The sequence below is a fragment of the Rhipicephalus microplus genome, unplaced genomic scaffold (assembly GCF_043290135.1).
Source record: "Rhipicephalus microplus isolate Deutch F79 unplaced genomic scaffold, USDA_Rmic scaffold_198, whole genome shotgun sequence".
Taxonomy (NCBI): domain Eukaryota; kingdom Metazoa; phylum Arthropoda; class Arachnida; order Ixodida; family Ixodidae; genus Rhipicephalus; species Rhipicephalus microplus.
The window spans coordinates 255936-271831 of NW_027464769.1; the positions used below are offsets into that span (position 1 = coordinate 255936).

The window sequence follows — 15896 nt, forward strand, 5'->3', positions numbered from 1 at the left end:
GGGTCGCGCTGCTGCTCACGTTTGAAGCTGCTGGTATCTGGGAAGTCGGACGAGACAGAAACTAAATAGTCATCAATGTCATTGTCGTCAGCATTGGTGTGCACTGAAGGAAGGCGGGATAAGCAGTCGGCATCTGTGTGACATCGTCCGCTCTTATAGGTAACAGAAAAGCTGTACTCTTGGAGGCGCAACGCCCAACGAGCCAGCCGGCCAGACGGGTCACGAAGCCCCACAAGCCAGCATAGTGAGTGGTGATCGGTCACTATTGTGAACTCGCGGCCATGTAGATACGGTCGGAACTTCTGAATGGCGAAGACGACTGCTAAGCACTCGAGCTCGGTGACGGTGTAGTTTGTCTCTGCTCTGGTCAGTGTCCGACTGGCATATGCTACGACGTGCTGGCGACTGTTGCAGAGTTGGACCAGCACAGCACCAACACCTAGCCGCATCAGTATGAAGTTCAGTCAAAGCATCAGGATCAAAATGCTTTAGGATGGGTCCTGAAGTCAATAAAAACTTCAGCTGTTGAAATGCAGCCTCACATTTATCATCCCACAAGTACGGTGTGTCTTTATGAAGAAGGGACGTCAGTGGGGAGGCAAGTTGTGCGAAGTTCTTAATAAATCGGCGGAAATATGAGCACAGACCCAGAAAACTTCGCAGGTCCTTCACTGTTCGTGGTGGTTCAAAGTTGCGAACCACTGTGGTCTTCTGTGGGTCTGGTCGCACGCCTTCTTTATCCACGAGAAAGCCTAATACGAGGGCTTGACGTTCTCCGAAATGACACTTCTTTGAGTTTAAAACAAGGCCAGCTTCGCGTAAGCATTCAAACACAAGCGACAAGCGCTGGTTATGCTCTTGAAAAGTCTTGCCGTAGATAATCACGTCATCTAAATAGCACATGCAAATTTCCCATTTTAGTCCACGGAGTACTGTATCCATAAATCTCTCGAATGTCGCTGGAGCATTGCACAAACCAAAAGGCATAACGTTGAACTCAAAGAGACCATCTGGTGTTACGAAGGCCGTCTTCTCTTTATCTGAGGGATGCATAGGAATTTGCCAATACCCAGAACGCAAGTCCACAGAAGAAAAATAGGAGGCAGAATGCAGGCAGTCCACGGCGTCATCTATACGTGGCAAAGGGTAGACGTCTTTTTTTGTGATGGCATTTAGGCGACGATAGTCTACGCAGAATCTCCATGAATTATCCTTTTTCCTCACTAGAATGACAGGAGCTGCCCATGGACTACACGATTCTTGTATGACGCCCTTCTTTAGCATGTCTTCAACTTGCTCAGCGATGAATTTCCTTTCGGAAGGCGAGACACGATAGGGCTTCTGGCGTATTGGTGGTGCTTGGCCTGTATAGATGCGGTGTTGCGTACGTGAAGACGGTGGCGTAACGGTAGACGTCTCGTCTTGGGCAAAGTCAAAGACTGAGGCGTAGCGTGTGATCACCTCCTGCAGCAGCGACCGTTCAGTTGATGGAAGTGACTTGTTAATCATACGGTCAATGCTGGCAGAATAGTCGCGGTACGAGTTGGCGTGGGGTTTCTTTACATCCACCGACAGTTGGAGTGACCGTATGGTAAGAGTACTTTGCTCTTGAAAGCTTGCCAATTTAAGTCCTGCAGGCAGATATATGGGCTGCGCGGAAACGTTCACAGTCCACAAATCGGCACAACCATCGACGATGAGCACGAGGCAACGAGGCACGATAACGTTTTTCTTAAGGGCGTTACTGAAGTTCGGCTCGGCTAAACCATAGTAAGAACCCGCACAAGAACGCGAAGAGTTTACACGCACAAACATTGCGGTATGTGGGGCCAAGCAGACGTCTTCAGACACGGAAAACACTTCCAAGCAGTCATCAATGGTATCTTTTGTCAATGGAGGCGGCAACACGGGACGAAAAATAATCCCACCACTACCACAATCTAGAGTTGCACCACATTCCCGCAAAAAATCTATACCAAGAATGACGTCATGGGTCGCTCGTGCAAGCACCGTTAGTTCCGCTCGAAACGTTTGATTTCCTATAGAAAGTAAAACATAACAAACTCCAACCCGGCTCAACGTTTCTCCCCCTACGCCGCGGAACGTAGCACTCCGATTCCAAGCAAACATTACTTTCGTCCCTAGGCGATTTTTAAAAGACATGCTCATTATGGAAACGGCAGCACCGGTATCAACTAGTGCAACAGTACTCACATTGTCTACAAAAACACTCACTTTGTTCTCAACCATTACAACACAAGGGGGTCTTGCGGAAGATGATTTTGCGGCCTCGCCCCCATTGGTCGCACCAGTTAGTTTCCCAGTGGTGGTGGCGTCCCCGAGCGGCGACGCGGAGACGGGGATCGCTGTTGGCGTGCTGGTGGTGGGGTAACGCTGCGGTCGGAGCAAGGCGAGTCAGCACGTGCTGCGTGTTGCTGTTGGAAAGAGCCCTGAAATGGTCGAGACTCGCCAGCAGGTACATAGGGCGTGTACACGTTGAAACGTGGAGCTCGCTGCTGGCGACGGTAGCAGTACCTAGCGATGTGTCCAGGTAGCCCGCAGTTGTAGCAAGTACGGGTGTCGCGTCTGGTCGTCCCCGGTGAAGTAAACCTCGTCGGTTGATAAAAGCCGGGCGATGGTGGTCGAGGAGTGAATCGCTGTGACGCAGCTTGCCTGCGTTCCTGGTTTCCGAGTGGTCGTTCACTCCTCCGTTCGAACCGATCGGTGTAATTCGGGCGAGGCTCAAAGTAGCTCTGTCGCATCCTAGGTACCAGTGGTTCACGGGGCCGTTGGTCGAATGCACACTGATGGCAGACACTAGCGGTGTCCACAGCTTGCAATTGAGCAAGTTCTTCCTTGACCACTCGTCTTATAAGAGAAGAGATCTCGTCCTGCGATGGAAGGTTGACACTTGCAATTGTGGGCACGTTGTCAAGACGTCCAAATTTTGGTAGGACTCTCCTCCTCTTTAGGGTTTCAAACGCTCGGCAGTGTCTCCTTAGGTCAGAAGGTGTGTGTAAGTCTTCCTTAGTGATAAGGAAATTGTACACGTCTTCCGCGATTCCCTTGAGGAGATGACCTACCTTATCTTCGTCACACATGGTCGCACTCACGATTCCGCAAAGCTTCAAGACGGCCTCGATGTAGGTGGTGCATGTTTCGCCAGGTAACTGAGCTCTGCGTGAAAGCGTTTGCTCCGCCTGCTTGACCTTAGCTGTTGAGTCACCAAAACATCTCTTCAGCTCGTCCACGAAAATGTCCCATGTGGTCAATGCACTCTCATGGTTGTCGAACCAAAGAGACGCGGTGCCAACGAGAAAAAACACCACGTTCTCGAGCTGCTTAGCAGTGCTCCAGCGGTTGCTGCGACTCACTCTTTGGTAGTGCTTGAGCCAGTCGTCAACATCGTCATCCGGCTGCCCCGAAAAGGTCCTCGGCTGACGTTCCGGCATGCCGCAGCGATCTTGTCCTGGCGGGTGAGCGTGTTGCTCATCAGCAACGAGGTTGTTATGGCCTGCTCCCGCGTCCTCCATGTCTGGTAGCTGTGGTGGCAAGCCTGCCAAGCGTCTGCTCCGTCGCAAAATCGGTAGAACTGGGTCGTCCAGATCGATGTACCCGGCACCTTCCACCAAACTGTTGCGAGTGACTGTGTTTATTTACAGATGAGGTGAAAAGACGTTGTGAAATAGCAGCGTACTTCTGGGACAGGCCAAGAACGCTTCCACCCAACCACACAGTCCAGGCGCAACCACACAGTCCAGGCGCAGCTCCACTACTCTTCTTCTTCTTCCGCGTCCCGTAGGCTCGCGCATCTTCGTTTCAATATTTTAGAAAAGTATGTCACTCTTGTGCATTTGCGGCTTCAAAAAAAAAATTGGCCTTTTTCTTCTGACACGCTGATAGGAAATGCATGCACCATTATGTTATTTCTGAGTTTTTCCTTGAAACAATTTTTTGGAATTTTGTACCTTTTTCTCCGTTACTATCAAGTCTGAGCAAACAAGATTTTCACGAGTTAATTAGGGACATATACATAACTGGTTAAAGAATGAATGTCCTGAGGTACAATTAGATGTTTAGATTAAAATACATTCATAGGTGACAGTTTTTAAACATTGGCAAACATAAAAACACAAAAATTTATTTCTATTACACGAGCACAATTTCAGTTTAAACTCTCTAAAACGTTAGTAGCCGCCTTTTCCAAAACTCAAATGATCCGAAAATAGCACAGCTTGTTAAAAAGATACATACACCTTGAAAAACCGAAAAACCGAATTAAAATATAATAACTACATCCTGAAAGTGAGTTGCGGCTGTATTAAAACCTGCGCATACCTTTTGACTATCTTGCAAATTTTACAGCCACAGCTTTTATACCACTGCCTTACAACCAAACTTAAAAACTCGCTTTCAAAATCTGCACTCCACCTAATAAAGGGACAGACAACTGACTTTTCTCGACCCAGCTTTTTACAGCGCTACAATTAGCTCCACCTTGGTAGTGGATAAACGTACAGTGGTTTATTTGTAAAGCACATGAATATTTTGAAAGCAGAACTTTTCCATAGGAGTAGCCACGTCGAGAAGCAATAGCGACGCTGATAGCACTCCTAACAAACGGTTAATTACGCTCGTTTTGTTTTCACAGGAGCGAGTGAAGGTGTAGTTCAACACCTGAATTTAGATATTATTACCCATTTTTTATGCTGAAAGGCTGGTCAAGTACATGTCTAAACGTTTACTACCACGTGAATTTTTTTACCGCCTATCGAGCCATGCTCTGTTGATATTTTTCCAACCCGTCGGCTGATGCTGCTAGTCCCCTGGCAAAGAACTTTTATGTTGCCGCTCACCAGCACCAGATCATTTGTCAAGCGAAGGCAGCGCTAGTTTCACTCGATAAAAAGGAATGTATATCTGCGCATTTTATGTTGGAAATTGTTAATAATAAAAGTGTACTGAATTTCTGCAATAATATATGTACCCTCAACCACGTGCACCACTTAAAGATTACGTGACCGGAATCACATGCATGTTCGCTTTTGTGCCATGTGATTCAAGGAATATCTTTTTTCGAGACCTTGTGAAATGGACAAAATATGAATTCTTGTTTAACTAGAAAGGCATGGTTTGTTTAAGCCAATGGGATAGGCGATATCCCAATTCGAGGGGTAATTTCAGTTCGTGTTGTGAGTGGTGGTCTGTCTCGTAAACGCTTAATTATAAACCTAAGGTAGGAGCCTTGCAGAGACGTACGCTGGTGAGGTTTCCGGCCATGGAAGGCAGGGTTATGGTGATCGAGCCATTGCAGGAGTCGTTTCTGACGAGGGAACCCGTGCCGAGTCCTCCCGATCCTGCCATGTTGAGGAGACCACCGAGGTCGGCTCCGCCTAAAAATGCAAAGGTTTGTTTATTAGACAGATCCGCCATAAAATTTAAATAAAGAGAAAAAAAGAGTAATGCAACACCTATAACGTTTGCGCCACCGGCTAAAAAGTTCTCGATTTGGAGCGATTTGCTATAGAATTATGCTATTTTTACTGCGAAGCTGCATATAAGTAAGCCAGCCATGGCTCTTTTACCCTGTGGCATGAATCAGAATGGCACCCACTGTGCCCGCTAGATGGCACCAACTGTCCCGTGTAACCAAGTGAAAACTGAATTTTTGAACCACTCCAGCCATTCCCCGTAGTAACGTCCAGTGGATCTTTTTTTCCATGAATCAAACAAGAACGAATAAGCAGCATTTTATTGCGTCTCTTGATGCTCGGATGGTTCTTTATTTAGTCAAGTTAGATCAATTACTGGGATTAATTTTAGGCGGTCCGTCTGTTGTCGTCGGGATCATTTTGAAATTGCCCTACTGTGGTACTTGCGTTCTTGTGCATTTACCTTAATTTCTCGGTAAGTAGGGCACTGTTGTTGATAATATTGTTACGTGGAAAATAACAGTTGTCAGTTCGCAGCCACAACGCAGCTCACCGACAACGTCCACTTCTTCACTCTCAGTCTGAGGCACCTTACTTGGGTATGCCCCACTATGCCCTCTTTCAGTCTGACGAAATCACGTAACACGACCCCCGGCGGCAAAAGCGCCGACCCGGCGAGTTTACGGGGCCACAGCAGGAGCAGTGCGGTAACGCTTGAGCCTTGATACGTGGACGATGTCCCTTGACAACAGAGCGGAAGAGGTTGATAGCTTATTAGGAACAATTTCATATGTAGTGTCGGTCACTCGTCTAAGCACGCGGTATGGGCCCGTGAAACGAGAGAGAAGTTTTTCTGAAAGGCCTGCATGTCGCGTAGGGGACAAAAAAAGAACGAGGGAACCTGTTGGAAAGTGTTCGTCGCGATGCCGCTCGTCGTAACGATGCTTCTGTGAGTCTTGGGACGCCATTAATCTGCTGCGGGCAAGCTGACGAGCGTGGTCAGCTCGGGTAATAGCGTCGCGTGCATATTCAGAGGTAGACTGCGCAGCGGCTGGCAGGAAGGTATCCAACGGCAGTGTTGGTTCGCGTCCAAACAGAAGGTGAAATGGTGAGTACCCGGCAGTGTCATGCCGGGAGGAATTGTATGCGAACGTCACGTAGGGTAGTGCAAGGTCCCAATCACGATGGTCGGCCGTGACGTATTTCGATAGCATGTCTGTCAGGGTGCGGTTTAAACGTTCTGTAAGCCCGTTTGTCTGGGGGTGGTACGATGTCGTGAGCTTATGTTGGGTAGAGCAGGAACGCAGGATATCGTCAACCACTTTCGAAAGAAACGTACGGCCTCGGTCTGTCAGCAGTTGACGAGGGGCTCCATGCATTAAAATGAGATCGCGTAGTAGAAAATCAGCGACGTCTGTAGCGCAGCTTGTTGGCATGGCTCGCGTAACTGCATAACGTAACGTCACGTAATCCATAGCCACAGCGACCCACTTGTTTCCGGAGGCGGATGTTGGGAAGGGACCAAGAAGGTCCAAAACAACACGGAAGAATGGCTCCGATGGGATGTCGATGGGCTGAAGATAACCGGAAGGGGGTCCCGACGGCTTTTTGCGACGCTGGCAAATTTCACAAGCGTTGACATAGCGACGTACAGAGCGTGAAAGGCGAGGCCAGTAGAAGCGGCGGTGGACACGGTCATATGTGCGAGAGACACCAAGGTGACCCGCGGTTGGCGCGTCATGGAGCTCGCGTAGGACTGTGGAACGCAGGTGCTTTGGTATGACCAGAAGTAGGTCGTGACCATTGGGCGATAAACTACGCCGATATAAGGTGTGGTCCTTTAAGGTAAACATGCGAACAGAAGCGTCTTGCGGTGAAGATTCGAGCAGTTGTATTATGCGGCTGATATCCGGATCGCGACGCTGCTCGTCCGCGAGATGAAGCAGCTGGGAGATGGAAAGGACGCAGCCCACAGAGTCAGTGCTCGTAGGATCGCAGTCGGCCACAGGGTAGCGTGACAGACAATCCACATCTTTGTGCAGTTTTCCGGATTTGTATACTACGGTGTAAGAATACTCCTGGAGGCGGAGTGCCCAGCGGGCGAGACGACCTGTGGGATCTTTGAGAGAGGCGAGCCAGCAGAGAGCGTGGTGGTCGGTGAGAACTATAAATGGTCGGCCGTATAAGTAAGGGCGAAATTTCGCGACTGCCCACACCAGCGCTAGGCATTCGCGCTATGTAATGGAATAATTACGCTCCGAGGTGGACAGCAGCCTGCTGGCATAAGCTATCACGCGATGCTGCCCACGTTGTCGCTGAGCCAACACAGCGCCTATTCCGTAACCGCTGGCATCGGTGCGCACTTCGGTCGGTGCCGTAGGGTCGAAGTGAGCCAGCACAGGAGAAGAAGTGAGCAAAGTGGTCAGGTCGGAAAATGCTGCTGCTTGCGAGGGACCCCAGGTAAACGTCTCGTCTGGTTTGAGTAAATCTGTTAGGGCCGAGCGATTTCCGCGAAGTTCTTGATGAACCGCCGAAAATAGCAGCAGAGCCCCACAAAGCTGCGGACATCTTTGGCGGTTTTTGGCACAGGAAAGTCCTTCACAGCTCGAACTTTTTCTGGGTCAGGCTGTACGCCATAAGCGTCAACAATATGTCCAAATATTGTAATGCGACGGCGACCGTACCGGCACTTGGATGAATTCAGCTAAAGGCCGGCGAGACGGAATACATCAAGAATTTTCGACAGTCTCTCAAGGTGCGCTTCAAAAGTGGGAGCAAACACAATCATGTCATCCAGATAACAAAGACACGTAGACCACTTGAATCCATGGAGCAGGGAGTCCATCATTCGTTCAAAGGGGGCGGGGGCATTACATAAGCCGAAAGGCATGACTTTGAATTGGTAGAGGCCATCGGGTGTTACAAAAGCCGTCTTCTCTCGGTCCATGGGGTCCACGGCAATCTGCCAATAACCAGAACGAAGATCGATGGAAGAAAAGTAGGCGGCACCATGGAGGCAATCAAGGGCGTCGTCAATGCGTGCCAGAGGGTATGCGTCTTTCTTGGTGATGGGTTTAAGGTGGCGATAGTCCACACAAAATCGCCACGATCCGTCCTTCTTTTTAACTAATACCACCGGGGATGCCCAGGGACTGGAGGATGGTTCAATAATGTCCTTCGCTGGCATCTTGTTCACCTCCTTCTGAATTATGCTCCGCTCAAAAACAGACACTCTGTAGGGACGGCGGTGAACAGGGTTGGCATCACCTGTGTGTATGCGATGCTGGACAAAGGACGTCTGCCCAAGAGGTCGGTCACCAAAATCGAAAATATCCTGGTAGGCCTCGAGAAAATCTTGTAGGGCTTCAACTTGCGGACGCGGAAGATGAGTGGCGATCATGTCTACAATTTGACGGCTGCCCGAATGTGTTGCGAGCTATGTGCGCTGCGGTGAAACAAGTGTGTCTAAGGCAAGCACTTCAATTTGTGAATCGAGCAACGGACACAGGTGGGCCACAGAAATGCCTTGTGGAAGCACATGATTCATGTAGCTGAAATTGACAAGAGGTAGACAAGTTTTGTTAACTGTGATGCTGAGCACCGTATAGGGCACTGCAACATTGTGCGCAAGGAGTACGTCGGTGAGAGGCGTAGCGTAATAGTCACCGTCGGGCACAGCTGGTGAGCACAGAAAATCGACGTACGTCAGTTTTGGAGGGCAGGCGAACAAAGTCGCTGCATTGTAATCGGCATGTAGGTTGGTACGGGGCGGCACTGATTTGTGGCAGTTCAAGGCGGAGCACACCAGTGGAGCAATCAATCAGAGCAGAATTGGCGGCAAGAAAATCGAGGCCTAGTATGAGGTCGTGCGGACATGTTGCAAGCACGGTAAAAAGGACGACCACTTGATGACCGGCTACGGTAAGTTGAGCTGTGCACATACCGACGACAGGGACTGCTGCGCCATCTGCAACTTGGACGACACTGGTCAAGGGGGGCGTGAGGACCTTCTTCATGCGACGACGAAAACGCGAACTCATGATACAGACGTGAGCGCCCGTATGAATCAAAGCTTCAACAGGTGTGCCATCAACGTATACTTCTAGGGTGTTCCAGTTGAAACGTAAGGGCAACAGAGGATTTTTGGGTAAGGTCGACAGGGCAGCTTCACCTTTAGAAGCTGCGCAGCCTAGTTTTCCGGGGACATGCGGCGGTTGAACGATGGCGAGGGAGAGCGGCGACGCGTATTTGAACGAGAAGGGCGGCTTTGAGGCGGTGGCGACGACGGGACAGGGTGGCCGTAGTCCTCAGGGGCAGTAAATGCTGTAGACTCAGTGCGGGTCGGATAACGGTGGTTTGGTGGACGGAATGAGTTACTGTAAGCGGGGTACGAGCCAGAAGACATAGATGGCCATTGGCTGCGGCAGTAACGAGCGATGTGTCCTGCGCGACCACAGCGGAAGCAGATCGGCTTATCATCAGCTGTTCGCCATTCAGACGGGTTCCTGGTTCGAATAGAGTACGGACGGCGACGTCTCATGTCCACAGAAGCTATCGAGGGACCATTATTATCCAGTGTGGGTGCAGTGGACAGGACACCAAGGTTAGCGAATTCCTGGCGGACAACAGCCTGGATCAAGGCGACAGCTGGCGTTGAGGCGTCGGGCAACGTCGGTTTGTTGGCAGCCGGGTAAGCGGCCTCGAGTTCCCGTCGGACGATGCGCGTCACGTCTTCGGTTGCAGACGGATGACAAGGAGTGGCTTCGCAAGACGACGTTACCACGGTGTTGGGTAGGCGCTGAAATTGCTGCAAAATGCGTCGCCTCTTCGCCTGCTCGAGACGGTGGCACTCTTTGATCACGGCGTCGATGGTCGTTACGTTGGTAAATACAAGCAGGCTGAACGCATCGTCAGCGATTCCTTTTAAAACGTGCGAAATCTTGTCGGCCTCAGTCATGTTGGGATCGGCCCTTTGACACAGAGCTAAGACGTCTTGAATATAAGTCAAGTAGGGCTCAGTGGACGTCTGTGTACGTACAGCCAATTGCTTTCGGGCATCAAGCTGTTGAGCAAACGGGTTGCCAAAAAGGTCGCGGAGCTGTTGTTTAAACATTTCCCAGCTGGTGATTTCGTGCTCGTGGGTCTCAAACCAGATGCGAGGGGTCTTGTCAAGATAGAAAATGACATTCGTAAGCATAACGGTTGGGTCCCAGCCATATTGCTTGCTGACGCGCTCGTACATGCTAAGCCACTTGTCCACATTCGCGTTGTCCTCTCCAGTAAAGGTACTGGGATCACGGGGTTGCGTTAGGGCGACGTACCGGGTTGCTGTCGTTGCTGAGGTAGGTGGCGAAGCCGTATCCTCACCCGGAGCCATGGTAGCAGACTTAAGGAGGCGTCCACTGCGTAGCTCCGTTGTCAGAAGAGCACCCAGCACTTCCACCAAAATGTTACGTGGAAAATAACAGTTGTCAGTCCGCAGCCACAACGCAGCTCACCGACAACGTCCACTTCTTCACTCTCAGTCTGAGGCACCTTACTTGGGTATGCCCCACTATGCCCTCTTTCACTCAGACGAAATCACGTAACAATATTGTTGTTTTAGACGTTGTCATAAATTGAGCTTTCACTATGACGTAAATTGTTATTTTACTTGTGTTCCTTTAAGGGACTCTTGACTAGCCCTTGCGTTCAGGCTAGAGCTAGGGTGCTGACACTTTGAAGGTTTCCACCTCCATCACTCAGATTCATTTTCAAAGCATCATATGGCATGATAGTTACACTAGTAAAATGCATATTTTGATCTCCTAGGTGGTCAGCACTCGTTGTGAACAAAAAAATCGAATTCAACATTTTAAGCTTACCTTTATTTTGTTGTCGCAATTGTTATTACGCACCCGGAGTCTGAATGACTCCAGGTGAGTAATATTTTGGCGAGTCTAAACCGAGTGAGCCCCATTATAAAGACGAGGAGCGTTTCATGAGTGAATCTGAGTCAGCTCTAAATTTTTTGTCGACCTAAGTATATACGTAAGCCTGTTCAAAGTTCTCCATTAGAAGAGAAGGGGAGCAAATGTTACCTCAGCACCCCCCCCCCCTACCAATTCAACTAGCTCGAAAAGAATCGAGCTCCATGATGCATGCGAAACTGATAAGGAAGCGATGACGTGCATCCCACAAACGCCTGTCAGTGGTCTGCGGCTTTCCCGGGAATAAAGATGGGGAATGCACTGTTCTTTGATCAAGAAATCTAAGGGCCGTCGGTTGCCATTGGCGTCAAGAAACACGAGTAACAGTAATTCTACCTTATGCCTCAGCTGAGGCACGAGGAAGGATTGCGCTTCGTTTTGTATGTCTAAGGAAAAGGAGTCGACCGGGCGCCCTGGTCCCCTTGGAAGCACGCGCTGTGGGCGTATGTGTTGTCGCTCTATCTTACCTGGAATGTAGCGGCCGACAGGTATCAGAAGCAAAGGCAGCAGGGTTTGGAGAATTCCTTGAGGCGAACCACCCGCAACAATTCCCTGGATGGCGCACTGCGGAGAAAACATGGTTGTGCGTTAGAATGCAGACCCGGATTGACCTATTCCCAAGCGGCTCCCTGGGTGCCACCATAGTCCTTTCTGGGTGGTGCCAAACGGCGTGCCCCCCCCTCCCCCCCCAAAAGAACTGCCGTCGCTGTGACGTCAACCTTTGTACTCCCGCGCACTGCCCAGTTGGTTGGTTGGTTGCGAAACTTTATTGAGGTCCTGCAAGGCGCGTGTCAGCGCGCAGCGGGCGACTCCCACGTCAGGACCGTTAGGCCAAGCCTATCGGCCGCTCCGCGGGCCTGCTGGACGGCCCAAAGTTAGTCGGCCAGGAGGGAGCTGCGTAGGGCCGCCTCCCACCTGACCGATGTAGTGTTGGGGTTAGTGTACATTGCCTTGCACTCCCAGAGCATGTGCGCCAGCGTGGATACATCCCCACATGCGGGGCAAGCGTCATTGGGAAACACGTCCGGATAAATAGCGTGAAGGGATCTCAGGTTAGGGTACGTGTCGGTCTGCAGTAGTCTGAGCGTAAGGGCCTGTGGCCTATTAAGATTTGGATGAGGGAGTGGATATAGTCTCCGCACGAGGTAAAAATATTTTGTTATTTCGTTGTACGTGGCAGGCGCGTCCCTGTTTTTCGCAACCCCGTTGGCCCCGAATCGTTGCCCGGAACCCGTGCCGTCGGTTAGTGCGCGCGCGGCCTCGTGGGCAGACTCGTTGAGGTTGGCGGGAGCGCCTTGGACCTGTCCAACATGTGAAGGAAACCAAATCAGTACGTAGTGCTTGATGCCGTCGCGGCCACCACTTTGGAGCACGCGCAGGGCTTTTTTTGGAGATTACACCGCGCTCGAAAGCGCGAATAGCTGACCTAGAGTCACTATAGATGACCTCCCTTTCACCTTCCAGGATGGCCAGGGCGATGGCCACTTGCTCGGCAATCGTCGGATCGTCAGTGTGAACCAATGCGCAGTTGGTGATTTGTTGTTTGGAGTCGACGACGACTGCGGAGAAGGCGCGGCTCCCACGGTACGCTGCCGCGTCGACAAAGCTGACGCCGTGCTCCTCACTGTGAATCTGCTTGAGAAGAGTGGCAGCTCTAGCCCGTCGCCTACCACGATTGTGCTCGGGATGGACATTCCTCGGTATCGGTGCCACGGTGATGAGGTCACGAATCTCACGGGGCACCTGCCTCATCTTCTCGTCGACTTCAGCCGGAGAGTGACCGAGCTCTCGGAGTATATGTCTGCCGGTCTGGGAGCTCGAAAGGCGCGCGAGCTGGGCCCGCTCTTGCGCTTCGGCAATCTCCTCCAACGTATTGTGTACTCCGAGCTGGAGCAGGCGCTCAGTGCGCGTCCTGATCGGGATACCGAGGGCCCGCTTGGTAATCTTTCTGAGCAAGACGTTGATCTTGTCACGCTCGGCACGCTGCCAATTGTGCATGGCTGCGACATATGAAAAGTGGCAGAGCACAAATGCATTGACCAGGTGGATTAGGTTGTCTTCCTTGAGGCCTTGGTAGCGGTTGGCCACCCGCCGAACCAGCCGAACCGCGTTATCCGTCTTGGCGGCGAGCTTGAGTATAGTCTTGCCGTTGGAACCATTGGACTCGATGGTCATGCCGAGGACCCGAATGGAGTCGACTCTCTTCGAGATCGGCTGCCAGTTTTTGGGCTTGGGCCCTCGCCTAGTGGGTTGGTAAAGGAGGAGCTCGGACTTGCTTGGGGAACACCTCAGGCCTGTGGGACGGAGGTAATCTTCCGTGGTGTCTATGGCCTCCTGCAGGGAGCGCTCGACTTGCCCGTCGCTGCCACCTGTGCACCAAATGGTAATATCGTCCGCGTCAATTGTGTGGTTAATGCCTTCGATACATGAGAGCCTCTTGGACAACCCGACCATGACAAGATTGAACAGGGTGGGCGATATCACTGACCCTTGTGGCGTGCCGCGCGATCCCAGCTCTATCTCCTCGGAGACAAGGTCTCCCACACTGAGGGTGGCTCTCCTACGGGTCAAGAACGATTTGATATATTTGTAGAATCTGACTCCAAGGCCGAGCTCAGCAATCGACCGCAACACGAAAGAGTAAGTAACATTGTCGAAGGCTTTCTCCAAGTCGAGGCCGAGAATGGCCCGCATGTCTCGAGTGTTGCAGTCGATGACTTGATGCTTGAGCAGCTCCATAGCGTCTTGCGTCGAAAGCTTGGCCCGAAAACCAATCATAGCGTACGGGTAGATCCCATTGTCTTCCAGGTACCGAGTCAACCTATTGAGGACCACATGCTCGGCTACCTTTCCCACGCAGGATGTGAGCGAAATGGGGCGCATGTTGTCCAAGTTGGGTGGCCTCCCCGGCTTAGGAATGAGCATGGTGCGTGCGACCTTCCACGGGTCGGGGACCTCGCCGCTCTTCCATGCCTCGTTGATGACCTCGGTGAGGTAGTCGATTGACCGGTCGTCCAGGTTGCGCAGGGTCTTATTAGTTATGCCGTCGGGGCCCGCGGCAGACCTTCCATTGAGCCCGTAAAGCGCCTGCCGAACCTCTTCGTGGCATATCTCGGCGTCCAGTTCAGTGTTGGCTGGTCCTGAGTACTCAGGGTACGTTGTTGTTGCGGGGTTCGAGTCGACAGGGAGGTACTTTTGCACCAGCTGCTTCAAAACCTCCTCTTCTGAAGAGGATTGCTTGGCTTCGTGCATGGCTCGCACTAGTACGTTCCGCTGGTTAGTTTTGGTGTTAGTCTCGCTGAGCAGGTGCTTGAGCAGGTTCCATGTCTTGCCATTACGCATCTGGCCATCTACCGAGTTGCACACCTCGTCCCACTGCTGCTTGGAGAGGACGTGACAGTGCTCCTCGATGGTCTTGTTTAGGTCGGAGATTTTCTTGCGCAACCTGCGATTGAGGCGCTGGCCTTTCCAGCGGGCGAGAAGTGACTGCTTGGCCTCGAGCAGGTGGGCAAGGCGGCTATCCATTTTTTCAACCGGAAGGTCACTACTAATATTCTTCGTGGTACTTATGACGTCCTCTCTGAGCTGGCTAATCCACTCCTGTAGGCTTGGCCTGGTTGCAGGTAGGGGTCGGTCGTTGCGGACTTTGCGAAACTGGTCCCAGTTTGTCCAAGAAAACTCTCGTGCCCTCTTTCGAACCACTAAGAACTGCGTCACCAGGACGTAATGGTCGCTACCTAAGTCAATGTTTGAGTTGGCCCACTGTACATCGGGGAGATTCTTGACGAAGGTCAAGTCGGGAGTGGAGTCTCTGCAGGATGAGGTGCCCAACCGAGTCGGAAAGGCCTTGTCGGTGATTAGAGTCAGGTCCATGTCCGTCGCGTTCTGCCACAATTCCGCGCCCTTGCTGGTATTGTACGGGTAGCCCCAAGTGTGGTGCGGAGCATTAAAATCGCCCGCCACAACCAGGGGGTTGGGACCTGCCAAGTTGACGGCCTTCTTTATGAGGGCCCTGAAGCGCTGCCGTCGGTCCTTAGGGCTACTCTACACGTTGAGAAAAAAGATGCTGCTTCGGTCTGAGCTGCACGGCAGAATCTCGGTCATGACATATTCGGCACTGCTGGTGGCCATTTTGAGGTCGTGAGAGATGTGTGTGAGCTTGTTACTGACCAAGGTGCAGACGCCCCGGCCATCCGAATAACGCGAGACGGGCTTGTAACCAGTCAGTGTGACGTTTGGAGTTAATGTTTCCTGAAGCAGAATGACGAGGGGTTTTTCGCTAGAGCATCGAATGTACTGCTGCAAGGACGCCTTTTTACTAGGGAAGCCCCTGCAGTTCCATTGCCAAATGAGAAACGTCTCACTTGGCTTGGCCATCTTGGTGCTTTTGTGGGCTGGTGGTGCCCTCAGATTGGCTAAGAATAGCGTGGACGATGGGGCCCGTAGCGCCGGGCTGGGGTTGTACGACGGCGGTTGAGTTCAGAGCTGGTTTCAC

The 15896-nt window shown here is 51.5% G+C and overlaps 1 protein-coding gene across 1 annotated transcript in view; it reads right to left on the reverse strand.

Moving 5' to 3' along the window:
• The window catches only part of LOC142791899 (uncharacterized), a 42950-nt gene that overhangs the window by 9362 nt on the left and 17692 nt on the right, over positions 1-15896 (reverse strand). The window contains exons 5-6 of the mRNA XM_075885575.1: positions 11869-11965; positions 5260-5393 (exon numbers count right to left, since the gene is read on the reverse strand). Coding sequence (XP_075741690.1) covers positions 5260-5393; positions 11869-11965 — 231 coding nt within the window. The remainder of the gene's footprint in view (positions 1-5259; positions 5394-11868; positions 11966-15896) is intronic.